We start from the raw sequence: 13651 nt of genomic DNA, 5'->3' as shown, positions 1-13651 counted from the left end.
CCCCTGGTTCTCTTCTGAAGCTTGAATTATTACTAATTTTTTTCCCCTGAGCAGGCCAATTTTATTCCGAGACGTAAGAGATGCTCTCAGTGTAACCTAGTTTCTCTCTTGCTACTACCTGAAACCACCAGGATCTCACAAAGGAAAAAAATATGGGTCATGAAATCTAAATAAGCCAATACAGACTTAAATAAAGCTGAAATGAATACTCATTTGAAAATGAACCTCAACCTGAATGCAGAGGCCAACCTCTTTGTTGTTTATGCTGTTTTTATGACCACCACTGGTGGATGGAAAGAACCGTTTCTGCAATTTAAATGCTCATTCCTACTGCAACGCCTAGTTCCCAATCAAGGAAGAATGGCTGTTTGCTAGCTGGTCCATGAGATCCCACACCCAGGGTACTGAGTGGAATAAAGGTCATGTCTTCTTGTTTCAAGGACCTGAGACATCAGATTTGGTTTACATTGACTAGAAAAAGGGAAATTTTTTTATGTATTTAATCTTTCACCTCCACCATGTAACAAGTACTCTGCTTTTGAAAGACATGGGCTGTTTCTGACAATGTGAACTGTACCCATCCAAACCCCCCTAATCACTTGAAACAAATGTGTTGGTTTTCTGCCTCCCTTCTATATAGCTGAAAACCCTGCATAATGTGTACCCGCTGTATCATAGGGGATTCTCAGCATAGAAACTGAAACTAAGGCAGCTGCTTTTATTTGAGAAACACAGACCTCAGAAGTCCAGGACAATCAATTGTACCGCTGTTATTCTACAATTACATAAACACTTTTTTTGTGGTTTCCACAGAAGAACACCTCTTATTATTTTTAGAGCATGGATTTGAAAAAAATCAGATAATCGGTTCCAGGTACTGAAGAATACCCATGTAGGAAATGCAGAAACTGAGGGGATACTCTGGGATGAGGAAGTTATTGCTTCCTGAAGACAGAAATATCTTCCTAACTTTAACATTTGAGAAATAGGTCAATTTAAGCAAATCTCAATTACACGTCCTGGAACACGCATACTGGCCTATGTACTCTTCCATTTAAGAGATCCACCTCTTCCATTTTCTAATTTTAACAAATACTTTTTTACGCTAACATTGGAAATGCTCAGGACTTGCTATTTTCATACAGTAGAGACAGGCACACAGCATATGCTTGCTTTTAAAACCCAGAACTATCTTGATGGAAAAGCCACCACCACATGCAAAAGACTTGCATACATCTGGCGGAAGCGCACAAGAGCGACAATGTGAAATACCAGTACCTACTTACATCTACTTGCACTATCTACAAAACACAGCAATGTTTTCATGTTTTTGATTTTTCTTTTTTAAAGTGTGCTTTGACATAACTTAAAAACAAGATCATCGTCTAAACCAAGTTATTTCATCACTAACAGCACAGACTTCTCTCCGTGAAAGCTCTCAAGGCTCTTTAAAAATAAGCTTTAGCTGTCGCCACCTTCTTATTAAAGTTTAATAAGCTCAGCTTTTTAAACCACATAAAATTTTCATCAAGTTTTTCCTGACCTTTGTAAAAATCTAAAGAAAGAAAAAAGGTCATAAAAGCCCTTTCCCCATGGAGCAACTGTTTTGAAACACGGACATTTGGAAGAAGCCTAGAACCATGTAGGGGGATAGAGAAGGCCCAATTTAATATTCCATAGACATTCATTGAGTAACAGTTATGTTTAAACTTTCACCACCCCAAGGGACCACACTAAGTACTGGTTACAGTGTGGTCATTTAAGAATGACATCCTTAGGAAAATTTACAGGATGCCCATGGGACCCGCAGCATCAGATACTATTTATAGAAGCTAAAAAGGAAATCCTTTGTCAAAACTGAGGTTTTAAATTTGCATTTATTTTAGGTTTGACAAAACAGCGAAGCATTGCCTCACAGTGAGCTCCTGTGTATTAGCTGTAATTTGGGGGAAGGAGGGGTGACAATGGCTAGAGGCCAGCAGCTTTGTAAGCTAGCATTGACAGATACAGGCAAAGAGAGCACAGTGGTTTTCCTGAGGCTTACTGACCCTTCTTGATAAAAGCCAAGGCATACTCTGGAGGCACTGCATCATTAAGGCCAAGCTAGCAAAACATTCACTTTTAACATTTAATCTATATTTGAATTGATGACTTGATGTAGTCAAGATCTGAGTGTGGCCATACTTAATTGAGGTCTTAAATTAATTGCAAAAGAATGTAAAAAAAAGGCATACTGAACTAAATTTTACTTAAAATACATAGCCAGGAGAATTGGGTGGTCCATACCGACCGTAATCTTGCATAAAGCTGAAAATAAACACAGATCACTAATTAACATTCATGACAGATTATAGTTTGGAAATACCTCTTGAATTACCTTAATTACTATCTTTGAGAACATGGATGGAATTCATAACATTCGCTCTGTGTTCCCCTACACTATACAATTTCATTTCCTATTTAACTTTCCTGCCCATTCCCAACGTACATACAGTACATATTACTGAGCCAACATAGAACTGGATCTTCCTCTTAGACTTTTACTCATCAAAATGCAAATATTTTTCTTCAGTTCCATCCTTTCCTGTCATGTGATAAGATCTTGTACTGGTGTTGCTCAGAATAAAAACACTTTGGTATATAAAAATCCTTGTTCAGCAACATGCCCTGCCTTGGAACAAACAGGCTGTGAACACTAGTTTGATGGACATTATTTGTTCTCTATTGGCTACTGTACACAGAAACATCACTTCCAGAACACAGAGAAACAAGAGGAGTGCCCTTACCTGATTCCTGTCACGTGCACTTGTATACCTGATCTTCTGGATGAAATAAAATATTAACCATGCTGAAGAAATTATCATCAAAACAATGAACGATATTGACACAAAGACTAGAGAGCCCCGACTGAAGTTTTTAGGAGGAACACGGGACCCGACTGCTATTGCCATCAGGACAGAGATATTCTTTTCCAAGTAATTCAAGATCTCCTTAACCTTTGATTCTGTAATCATGACAGCAACAATGTCTCCAGTCCCTATAAAAAAAGGAGAGAAATATGTAATTTACATTTAAAAATAGCATATCACACACAAGATTTTCCACACGCAAAGCCATTTGACAACTTAGAGATTTCAATCTAAGCCATCTATAGCACACAGAACATGGTACTGGGCACTCAACTCATGGCTTGATCTTCAAAATCACATTTTCAAATTAAGGCATTAACATTCAAGCTACCTGCAGCTCCACACATAGTAACAGGTCTCTACCAGTCATTACACAGTACTTCCCACATTATAATTACCGTGTGCAGTCTGAACTAGCTTTCAGAAGTACTTTTGTTCCAGATTTAAAGCTGTGGATACCTAAATGGGCAACTCACAGCAAAACATTTAAACAATGAATTCAATTATACTGCTAGAGTGGTCTTAGTGCTGTGTACAAGTTGCTCTGGAGAGTCATGCAAGCTCCCCCGTGAGGTTATGTGGCTTTCACATGCCACCAAGGTTGTCGAGGACCTGTACACCACAGTTTCAGCACAGAAGCAACGTACATCACTTCTGTCTGAAGTGAAAGTAAGTCCGGATGCAAGGTGGAAGAGAAATGAAAAAAACTTGGCAGAAATTTGAGTGCTGATTTTATCATCCGTACAAAGACACGCTTGATAAGACCACAATGAAGCTGACAGCTTCATAAGCTCCATTTTGAATGTGTAGCCCATCTGGTTTCCATAGTGTATTGCCTCTAGACTACCTCCTGTCCCCAAAGGGAAAATTATTGATACAGGGATAGTGACAGATTCAAACCACAAGACTTGCTGAGAAAAAACAAAATCAACTGTAGAGAAGAGAGAACACCCATGTTTTAAAAGCAAAGGCCCTATAAAAAGAGAGGACCTTAAACTCAGGGCAATTCTGATATAAGTTCAAAGAAAGCAAAGTTTATAAGAAAAGCAAAGCCAGAAAGAAAAAAGCCTTATGAGTACCATTCTTATTCATCCAGCTCTATTTGCTTCCTACACTAAAACCCCTTTCAAGTCCTATTTTCAAATTGCTTGCAAAGTCTGCTCATCTGTTTGCTCCATCTGCTTGCTTCAGTTCACATTCCCTCACAGAGGAGCTGTATAATGCAAGTAACTTCAGACTGAGATTTTGGATTTAGAGTGGATTTAAGTTACAGAGAACCTAATGCGACAGTGAAGAGAGAATACCAGGTTCTATTTTAACACAATTTCTTCAGCTGTTTAATCAAAATCTGATTTTTAAGAAGTTACTGTATCCACAAAATGATGTAGAACACCCAAAGAGCAGCATCTTTGAAACCCAGGGCACAGTAAGGCAATGTGAAAGACCCAGACAGATAATTTTTAGAAATGGGGGCTTTAATAGAGTTGTGTAACAGTCTTAAATGTTATTTCATTGCGCTTTCAATTCACCATGCTAAATAGTAACTTTTGCAGTGACTACCCTCAGGTTTCAGAACAAGTTCCCCAACCCTGGTGTTGTGTGGACTGTGCTGAGAGAACTACTCAGAGGACTCAAAGTTGATAATCTCAGAGATTAAGATTAGCACAGTAATTTATGAAATATTCTACAGCCCCAAAATTGTTTTCTCCGAGAAACTTCAACTTTTCCTTATTTAAAATTTAAATGGTAAAGACATTCACGCCTTGTCCTAATAACATATCTAAGTAGCAAAAATGTTCAGTGTTCCCTTCTGATTTTTTTAAAACAAGTGTCACTAACTCAAAAGCTTTGCATAAGCAACCAAAATCCAACACAATTTATGGATATAATGGTAAAAATCCACCACTGACGTTATTTTCAGGTGATCTACTCTGATTTCTATTTGTCCAGTTGGGAACAGTCCCTGCCCAGACTTGCAGCACTTAATTACAGAACATGAGCCACCTCCTGCAAGATGCTATAAGTAGATGCAGCACATGCTCCTGCAACCCCAAGCCCCTACAGTTCAGGTGGTGCACAACCAATTCAGAACAAGTACTTGGTATTTTCCCTAGGCTTCAATACTGTTTTCTGTATCCAGTTTGGATAGCAAAGCAAGGCAGGGAAGGGTGTGGGGGGACTGTATTCCCCAGGGCACATATTCTGCTGAGCTTACCCAGTAGATATTTATTTGCACCAAGGAATTGTGTCAGTATCAGAATATCGGCCAGAAGCACTCCGTGTAGCATTCCGACAGGATTACAGATATCTGCAAGGCAAAGCTGACTAATACCTTCCGATACCAGTCCAGTTCTGTCTGAATCAAAAGTCTACCTATTCCCTGCTGCCCAGGAAATGTGACAAAGCTGACAATCTGTCATGCATTTTATATAAAGACCAGCACAAAGGGAACCACTGGCATGGCTGCAAAGTGATTTGCATTCCAAATGACTCAACTGGGAACAGCTGAAGTGCTACTGCTGCTTCTGACCCTTCGAGAGCCAAGGAGAGCTGCAGAAAAGCAAAATAAATGGTGCCTGTTTAACATACTGAAGCTCAGTGGAAACTGGGACTTGGTTCATCTGTATTTTTGTCAGGGGCATCACCCTAAATAATTTTAGAAAGAGCTCCCTGTCTGAGAACAATTGGGGGCAGGAAGAGAAACCAACTCATATTTTAAGCATCTGGAAACCTTGCATTTCTGAAACTTAAAGCAGAAAACAAAATCCCTCAGGTGAATACAAAGATTAACAGTGTTTGCATAGAATATGCAAAGTTAGAATACGGTCTTGCTATATAATCTCATGAAAAGCAATACTTTTCAGCCAAGAACACAGTGTCCAGGGAAAATAAGCTGTAATGCTAGCTAAAGCTAATGAACTACATGCTCAACCATATATGACGAGCTAGGACAGAGGGTAGGCCTAAGATAAATATTGACGCCTGTAAATATAAATCATTTAATTGCTATCATCCAAGCCCAGGCAGCTCTTTCTAGCATGCAATTTTACCATGTGCATGTTTAATTAGGATAGTTATACAACTCTATGTATAAAATAGAATGAAGTTGCATTAATCATTAAATCTGTGTAACAATACTTTGGGAGAGAAGGATATAAAAGCTAAGACACTAAAACCAAGAAGATGGGAAAAACAGCAATATCCAGAAGTTTCCTGCAGAGCTCTTAAGGAAACTGCTTTGCTCTCTCAGTAGCTTATCCATATCTCCTAGAAATTCTAACAGAGCACATTTAGAAAGTCAATAGTCATCTCAAAGAAAAACTACTAGTCTCATCAGAAGCAAATAATGGTTTTCTTTTATGGTTTGTTTTGTTGATTCTTAACTACCGAATGTCTGTCTGAAGCTCTAAATATGGGCAACTATGGCCAGGACACCAAGCTAAAGACACCCATGGTTCAAAGAGCAGACTTCAGACACCTTCCATCCACCTACTGTCCCTTGGAGGATGCAGGGAATAGCAGCCTGGCAAAATGCAACCACCAAACAGCTGATTTTTTTATTCCTGGACCTGTGAACAGCCCAAGCAGCTGCTTGACCAATACTCTGGGACAAGGGCAGGAGAGACATTTCCTCCTGGGCATATGAGCAACCTGGCACTGTACTGCTGCTACTCTGCTGCAATGCTTCAACCACCTTCACAGACAGGAAAGGCAAAAACTTAGGTCCCATCTCATGCATGGGAGATGTTGGAGCACCTGTAAGAGGCACTGAACTATCTTGATTTGATGCAACAAGGTGTGCAGAGAAGTGGGAATTAAGTCAGGTTAATAACAAAGGTTAGGACTTTTTTAATGGCTGATGTTTTCAGCTGAAGTCCTTGTAATTTCCTAGGCCTTTGATAGTGCCTGCTGATGCTTCAGGGAGAGCATGAAGCAGACAGCCTGCACTCATCTCATGCCTGCACAAGAATATAATTCTCTATTTAAATAGCAGACAATAATTAATTGTAACTGAATGCTGTTATGACTTCAGTTCTGAAAAACCTAAACTTTACACATTTATCTGAGTAATTCTGCTGGGGGATATTTTTGAGTACTTCCTTAAAAAAAAGCAAACAAAATCCCACCTTCCTGATACAGATAAAGAATGGTGCAGACAGTCACTTGCAGGCTGGATGCAGGGCATGATTCAGACATTGAAATGCCACCACCTACCTGACTGCAACAACTAGAACACTATAATGATAACTGGAAATAAAACTGCCCATCTTCACATACCAGCCTTCCCTAACCTATTAAAATCCTGTAACTGTATGTTAAGCACTTCTGAACACGTATCAGAAATCAAAATACAGCAACACACACTATTCAGTACCCAGGAAAGGGATCAGTCCTATTACTGCAAGTGACTGATTTCTTGAAATAACATTAAGTAACAGTGAAACCACTCCAACATAATTTAGCAGTCCACAAAACATCAGCAAAGAAAATGGGAAAGTACAAATGAAGAACTATGGTTATATATGAAATTTTGAGAATTCTATGAAAACACCAGATGACATGTGAGCTGCAAGGGACAGATGCAGAAGCAACAAGTACTTCTATAAGGTAAGGGATTTAGCCACAGAGGATATGATCCATGAAACCCATGAGGTGAGGGAAAGGGAAAGACATACTAAGCTATATGCAAAGCTGCACTGCTAGAAAACTGTAATTTTTAAATATGAATTCCATAAGTATTCAATAACATTGGGGAAAACCCACAAATTATTCAGATACGTTTTATTCTGATATAAACCAGAAACATGTCATGAAGAGTAAGTTTTACATTCTAAAAGAGGCTTTTGGAAAAGCAGACACCAAGAGCCTTGGCATGCTCTTCAGAGTAATTAAAACAGGTCTAGCTGCACACATTTTGATTTTGATCTAATCAGAAAGTAAACAAAAGCACATCCAAGCTGTCAACACACAAGTGCAATCTCAGGAGTAAAATATGTTGTTTGAGATATCCCAAATCAAATACTTCTGAAAACAGAAAACACAAAACACACCCGTAATGCCAGTTATTTCGTTCTGAACAAGGCAAGAATTTAATGCCAAGAACATACACCAATTTTAAAACTAGACTGGATAGAATTTTAAAATGTTTGTCTTCCTGTTGCCTTTGTAATATTAAAAATGATGAATTCTTCTCTGTAAACATTTACCTTCAGGATGCCTATTTTCTGTAGTGTCAGATGGATATCACAACACTACAGTAAGAAAAACTGTGAAGGACAACAGTATATGAAATGGTTATGTAAAAGTCAGACAGGATGACGCAATTATATGCAACCAGTTGAACAAGCAAGTATCCCAAAAGATTAAGCAAGTATCTGCAGAAATCACAAGTCTCTTTGCTACACAAACTTATCCAAAAGAATCAAAACAAACAAAAAACCACAACAAAAAAAAATTCCAGCTTTCGAGGCTAAAACTTGAATTTGGGCTGTCTGCTTAAGAGGACAGAGAAATAGATATTCCAAGTTCAGTGAGGAACAGGCTTCTGTGAATTGCAATCAAAATACAGCCAATTTACAAGCAGTGTCTGAAGAACACTCAAAAGTCCTCTCTGATTGCAGCAGAGCTTCAACAGATTTTATCCTGCCAGGCTAAGAAAAGCACATTGCCCTACACCCTCTAAATATGATTACATACATTTCAGGATTTTGCAATGTACCATGCATTGCTGTAATGCTCATAAACATATGATGGATGTCCACAAAGTTCTGCTCCTTTAAGAAAAACAAGCTTAGGATTGAGGCATATGATTAGAAAACCAGAAAGGGCAAGAGCAGCTTTCCAAAGATGGGTGTGACAGCTAACTTCAAACCAAACATTGAAGCCTAATCAGATTCTTGTTGTGCTAGCCTGTAGCACATTAAATTAAGTCCATAGGTGATAAATAATAACCTTAGAAGCAGAAATGATCATTCCAATGCTCCTTCGTTAAACAAGAAACGATGCCTCACTGTCATGTTCTTGCCATATATTTGATCAGCTTTATAAGCTACTGTGAGCAAGAGTTCCTGAAAGGAGAGCTAAATAACAAAATCAGGTGAGGGAACTGTTGGGTTTTATTTAGATGACAATTACTAACACATGATTTCATAACCTGATTGCTCCATTCTGACACTGAGGTAGACATTTCTTAAGAAATCTACATCAAATCAAAACAGGTAGTCACAGTTGAATCCTGCTTCATTCACAAGTTCAAATCATGCTGATACATGTGAGATGGAGCTATGCCCCTGGGTTTCCTCAAGCTTGACAAGGTCCAGCTGCCTCTGCTACAGCCAGCATACCAGACTCAAGTAAACCAATGCTTATAGTCTCTCAAAGATACAATATTAGTATGTAGAACAGAGGTGTGGGACTTAAGATTCACTGCAGACCATTTCCTCTCTAACAACCTCTCCCAGAGAGCTCCTTATCTTCTACTGTAAGTTATAATACACTAAACACTGTTAGAAAAACTAAGATTCTTCTATTAAGCTACAAGAGGCACTCCCCTCTCCTCTAAGCTACTTCTTATGGGCACCATGAAGACAACTTCATGACTGGGCTGAGAATGGGGGAGCACCCAGAAGAAAAATTTATGTTCTGGAACCAGAACTGCAGCAGTGTTCACTTAAACTGGTAAGGACAATGGGTTTGGGTTTTGCCATGCTCCTCTCCTTCACTTTTTACTGCCTTGATCATTCCACTTATATCACATATTCCCTTTCTGTAGAAGGACTTTTATCTTCTGGGAAATATATTTTTAATACATGTGACCTTTCGGGTTCTTTACACTAGGGAAAACCAAGCCTAGATAAGGGAAAAGCAGATAGATGTTACAATGATTTTTGGAGACATTTCACACAACATCTTTAGCAATGCTTCTTTGCATCTACTTACACTGCAATTTTTTTTAAAAGGAAATGGACATTTCACTTAAATAATGATGCAAAAATAAAAACCCCCACCACAAACTCGGTACAAAGGAATCCGTCATTTTATCATCCCTTTCTATAATCCATGCACAGAAATTTTTCTTTCATTCGTATAGTTTTAAAAGCATTTAACTATGTATTATGGTGAATAAACTCCATTTACAGTCCTATTTAATGACTGCTTTTACTGTTGAGGTATCAGTATGCTAACAGAGTAGACCAAATTTTATATTCAAACCTTGATCAAATGCAAATTAGTAAAAAGTAGAGGAATCACATTAAGTTTTGACTAGGGAAATGGTATAATCCTAACACACGACACTACTGAAAACTGTTCCTCATGTCACAGCTTCACACATCTCTGAAATATGTCTTTATTTTCAAAAGATATTTCTGCTTATTTGAAAACCATATTTCTTCACTTATATTTCCAAACAGTGTACAAAACCTGCTACCTTAGATGTGGGTTAACACCTAATCACTGGTTACAGTGTTGCATTCTTGATTAATCAATAATATTAACCTAATATAGACATTATTGGTCTAGTCATCAATTTAAGACACTTGGATAGCAAAAGTCTCCACAATCTTGCATTCTGTAGTGCTAGTAGACAGCTTCCATTTTGCTATTTCTGGACAGCAGTTTGTATTCTCACTAATGGAAGTTGGAGCTAAAAAATCCTGGTATTTCTAAGAAGGGTAATCTGTCATGCTCCTGTATTTTCTTCTATCTACAGACAACTTCCATACAGATCCATCAATCTGGAAAGTCATTCCAAACAAATTCAGTGAAGCACGAAAGAGAAATGGCAGGAGAGCCTTACCCAAGGACACTACAAAATATTTTTAGAGCTTTATAAATAGCATGCTCATAGATGAGTATCATAAATCTGATTCTACCAAATCTATATAGTTTAGGAATTACTCAGCTGCTGGAGCTCAGACTTTGGATAAAAAAAAGAATGTAATTACTTACAGTCACTAACAGTCTCATGGGCCTTTTCACAGTCACAGAACTAATTACCCTTTCAGCTGGCTAAGGAAAAATCAGCCTATCTGCTATTTCAGTTGTGGATGAGGCATGTACCACACAGAAACACTGGTAAGAACCTCTGCAAGGCACTGAAGTTATACTAGCTATGTAAAGGGGTTTCCCTGGCTTGTCTTGAACAGACAAGTACTTCCTTATGGTCCAGAATCTGTGCTTCAAACATGCTCCTCTCCACATCTTGTTAAGTGTCAGACACCTCCATTTACGCTGTGACAGATTTTCCTGATGGATAGAACTCCCAAGAAACAGTTGGGAAAACAGCATAAAGTTTACGCTGTTGACGCTTGTTCCCCATATTTTCAATCAGCAACTATTAACAATATAAAGTGATCGAGGATACATAAACTATGGTTAGACTATTGATTGCATTGCCTTTTTTCAAGCTTCAACTTTAATGACCCATTTCTCCTTCCTTTTCACTAGTATGCCAGTGTAAATTAACAAATATTATAACAACAATATTGCAATATACCATAAAATATTGAGCTGTGGACTAAAGGTAGACCTCAATAATACAAGGGAAGTTTTGCAGTGGATTTGGTATAGAGCAGAAATACTCATCAGCACACATTTGTGCAAAATAATCTGCAGTGCCATAGCTTTCATGCACCAGTTCAGATTAGAGTTACATAAACAGACATTTGTGAGGAAAAGGCAAGCAGCAGAAGAAGAGATTGGCTGTATGCAGTGAGAGTGCCACAAGATAGTGGCATTTTAACTGCTGCTAACTGCAGTCTACCCACTCCGAATTAGGGCAAGAACATGGAATAGCCATTAGATGGCAATACCTCCAAATTCCTTCCTGTCCCTCCTGCCTCTGACCCAGTGACCTAAAATAATCCACATAAAATACATTCAGTTTTACCACAGTTCAAAGCTAGTATAGACCTTGCTTCCTGTGCTGGTGTGCTTTTTAAGTGAATACAGGGCCATGACAAATCCTCCCTTTGAGAGGAAGCTGTTTCTGAGAGCAGGGCAGCTCTCCCACAGCAGAATGTCACCTTCTGTACACATCAAGAAACAAACACCCTGCAGAAAATGAAGGCATCATTTCTTCTGAAGTGCAATGGAGATTGACCCTGGTGAGATACCTTCAGTTTATTCAAAACACTTTGAAAGATTTACCTGTATCAGGTAAACCCTCTGAAAAAGGTATTATATTAGAAGTTGTTTAAACACTTCAGGAAATGTCTTCAGCACTGATGAACAGCAGTTACTGGAATCCAGCAACTTCATTTTGACACTCTCTTCTATATTTGTTTATATTTTTCTGCTTATATTTGTTCCATAAATTCTGAGTATGAAATTTTAAATTTAGAGGCTTCTTTGGCTTATATTATTTTCTATAAATCCAAATAAAAGTATAGATTTTAACAGATAAGCTCAGTATCAAATTTAACTATTTTGTACTTGACACTCCACCAGACACATTACCTGCATTTCCTTCCTCTTCCCATAATTGTTTATAAAGGACACAGCTACTACATATTCTCTCTACCACACAGGCTCTTTTTTACATTAGACATTATTCGTTCTGCTTTAACAGAACTAGCAGGCAAAACCACTCATAAAATAGCCTTCCTGTCAGTGATATCATAGTCTAACATAACCTACGCTGGGAAAGATGTTCTTCGCTTAGAGGACATCTATGAAAAATGTGTGAAATAAACTTATTTTACATGCACACAGTAATACATACATAGATATACACAGAGAAGAGGAAATAATGTTGCAAACAACAACAGGTTTTTGTTGCTTTTAAAGCTCACCAGCTCCCTAAGATCAATACCTGCTGTGAAACTCAAAGTCAAATGGGCAGAGATTTAGTGGACTATCACATAAGAAAAGGCAATTTCTGATACAGCAATAGAAACTGTTCATATGATATAGTGATGACAGACTGATTCAAGAGCAACAGTTCTTATCCAGCCACCAGAAGGCATTTATATTCTGCTAATTAATACATTGAGCACGAACAAATTTCCATAAGATTAGAATTTTCAAATGTGTGTGCAACCATAAAATAACTTGGATAAAATACTAATCCCGTAGGTGAGAAGGGCTTACTGAGCTCTTCTCATAGGTAATCGCCTCTCTGTAGGTGGGCAACACACAAATCTATATAATATTTACTTATTTTTAGCACAAACATCGCCTAAGCAGATGACTGGAATTCATGCAAATACCAAAGTAGGAAAGTGTGCAGGTCACAGAGTATGCATTACCAGCAGTTGCCACTTCCCTTTCTGCTTCACCAGGAAGAAAGAATATTCCTAAGACTTGCTACACAGCAGTATAAAAATTATATTACAGTGATATAAAAAAGACACAAAGTCCATTTTCACCTGTCTATGGAAAGAAAACGTAGAGCTGTGAACCTGGTCATCATAATACAGCTGCAGAATTGTCTTGTGAAGAATGCATTTTTAAAAGAAAAAGAGGAATATTGCACAGCATTAGATATCTTGCGGAAGCAAGACCAGCTCGGTGGCTCACCTTCATCTTCACTTTGTATCAACTTTACTTAACACCTATTTAAATGAACTAGCAGCAAAACAACTATTAGATACACAGTGTCAATTCCTCCCCACCTTTAGGAACAGAAAATACTAAAGAGATGTAGCACACCAGAATCTCAAAGTAGCAGATGATGTGGTCATTCACCACCTAATAAGCATTCAAGGAGCAATATGGTTGAAACTGCAGAAAAAGGAAGA

General features: G+C 38.2%; 1 protein-coding gene across 2 annotated transcripts in view; it reads right to left on the bottom strand.

Moving 5' to 3' along the window:
- RNF130 (ring finger protein 130) overlaps positions 1 to 13651 on the bottom strand; it is a 42577-nt gene that overhangs the window by 15655 nt on the left and 13271 nt on the right. For both annotated transcript variants that reach the window (XM_061360111.1, XM_061360112.1), the window contains exon 3: positions 2787 to 3037. In XM_061360111.1, the coding sequence (XP_061216095.1) occupies positions 2787 to 3037 (251 nt within the window). The remainder of the gene's footprint in view (positions 1 to 2786; positions 3038 to 13651) is intronic.

This window comes from Neopsephotus bourkii, unplaced genomic scaffold, assembly GCF_033783945.1.
Source record: "Neopsephotus bourkii isolate Nb327-2 ecotype Australia unplaced genomic scaffold, CSIRO-AGI_Nbou_v1 NB_1016, whole genome shotgun sequence".
NCBI lineage: Eukaryota > Metazoa > Chordata > Aves > Psittaciformes > Psittacidae > Neopsephotus > Neopsephotus bourkii.
The sequence above is the reverse complement of the archived record's forward strand: the minus strand, read 5'-3'. Positions and strand labels throughout refer to the sequence as shown.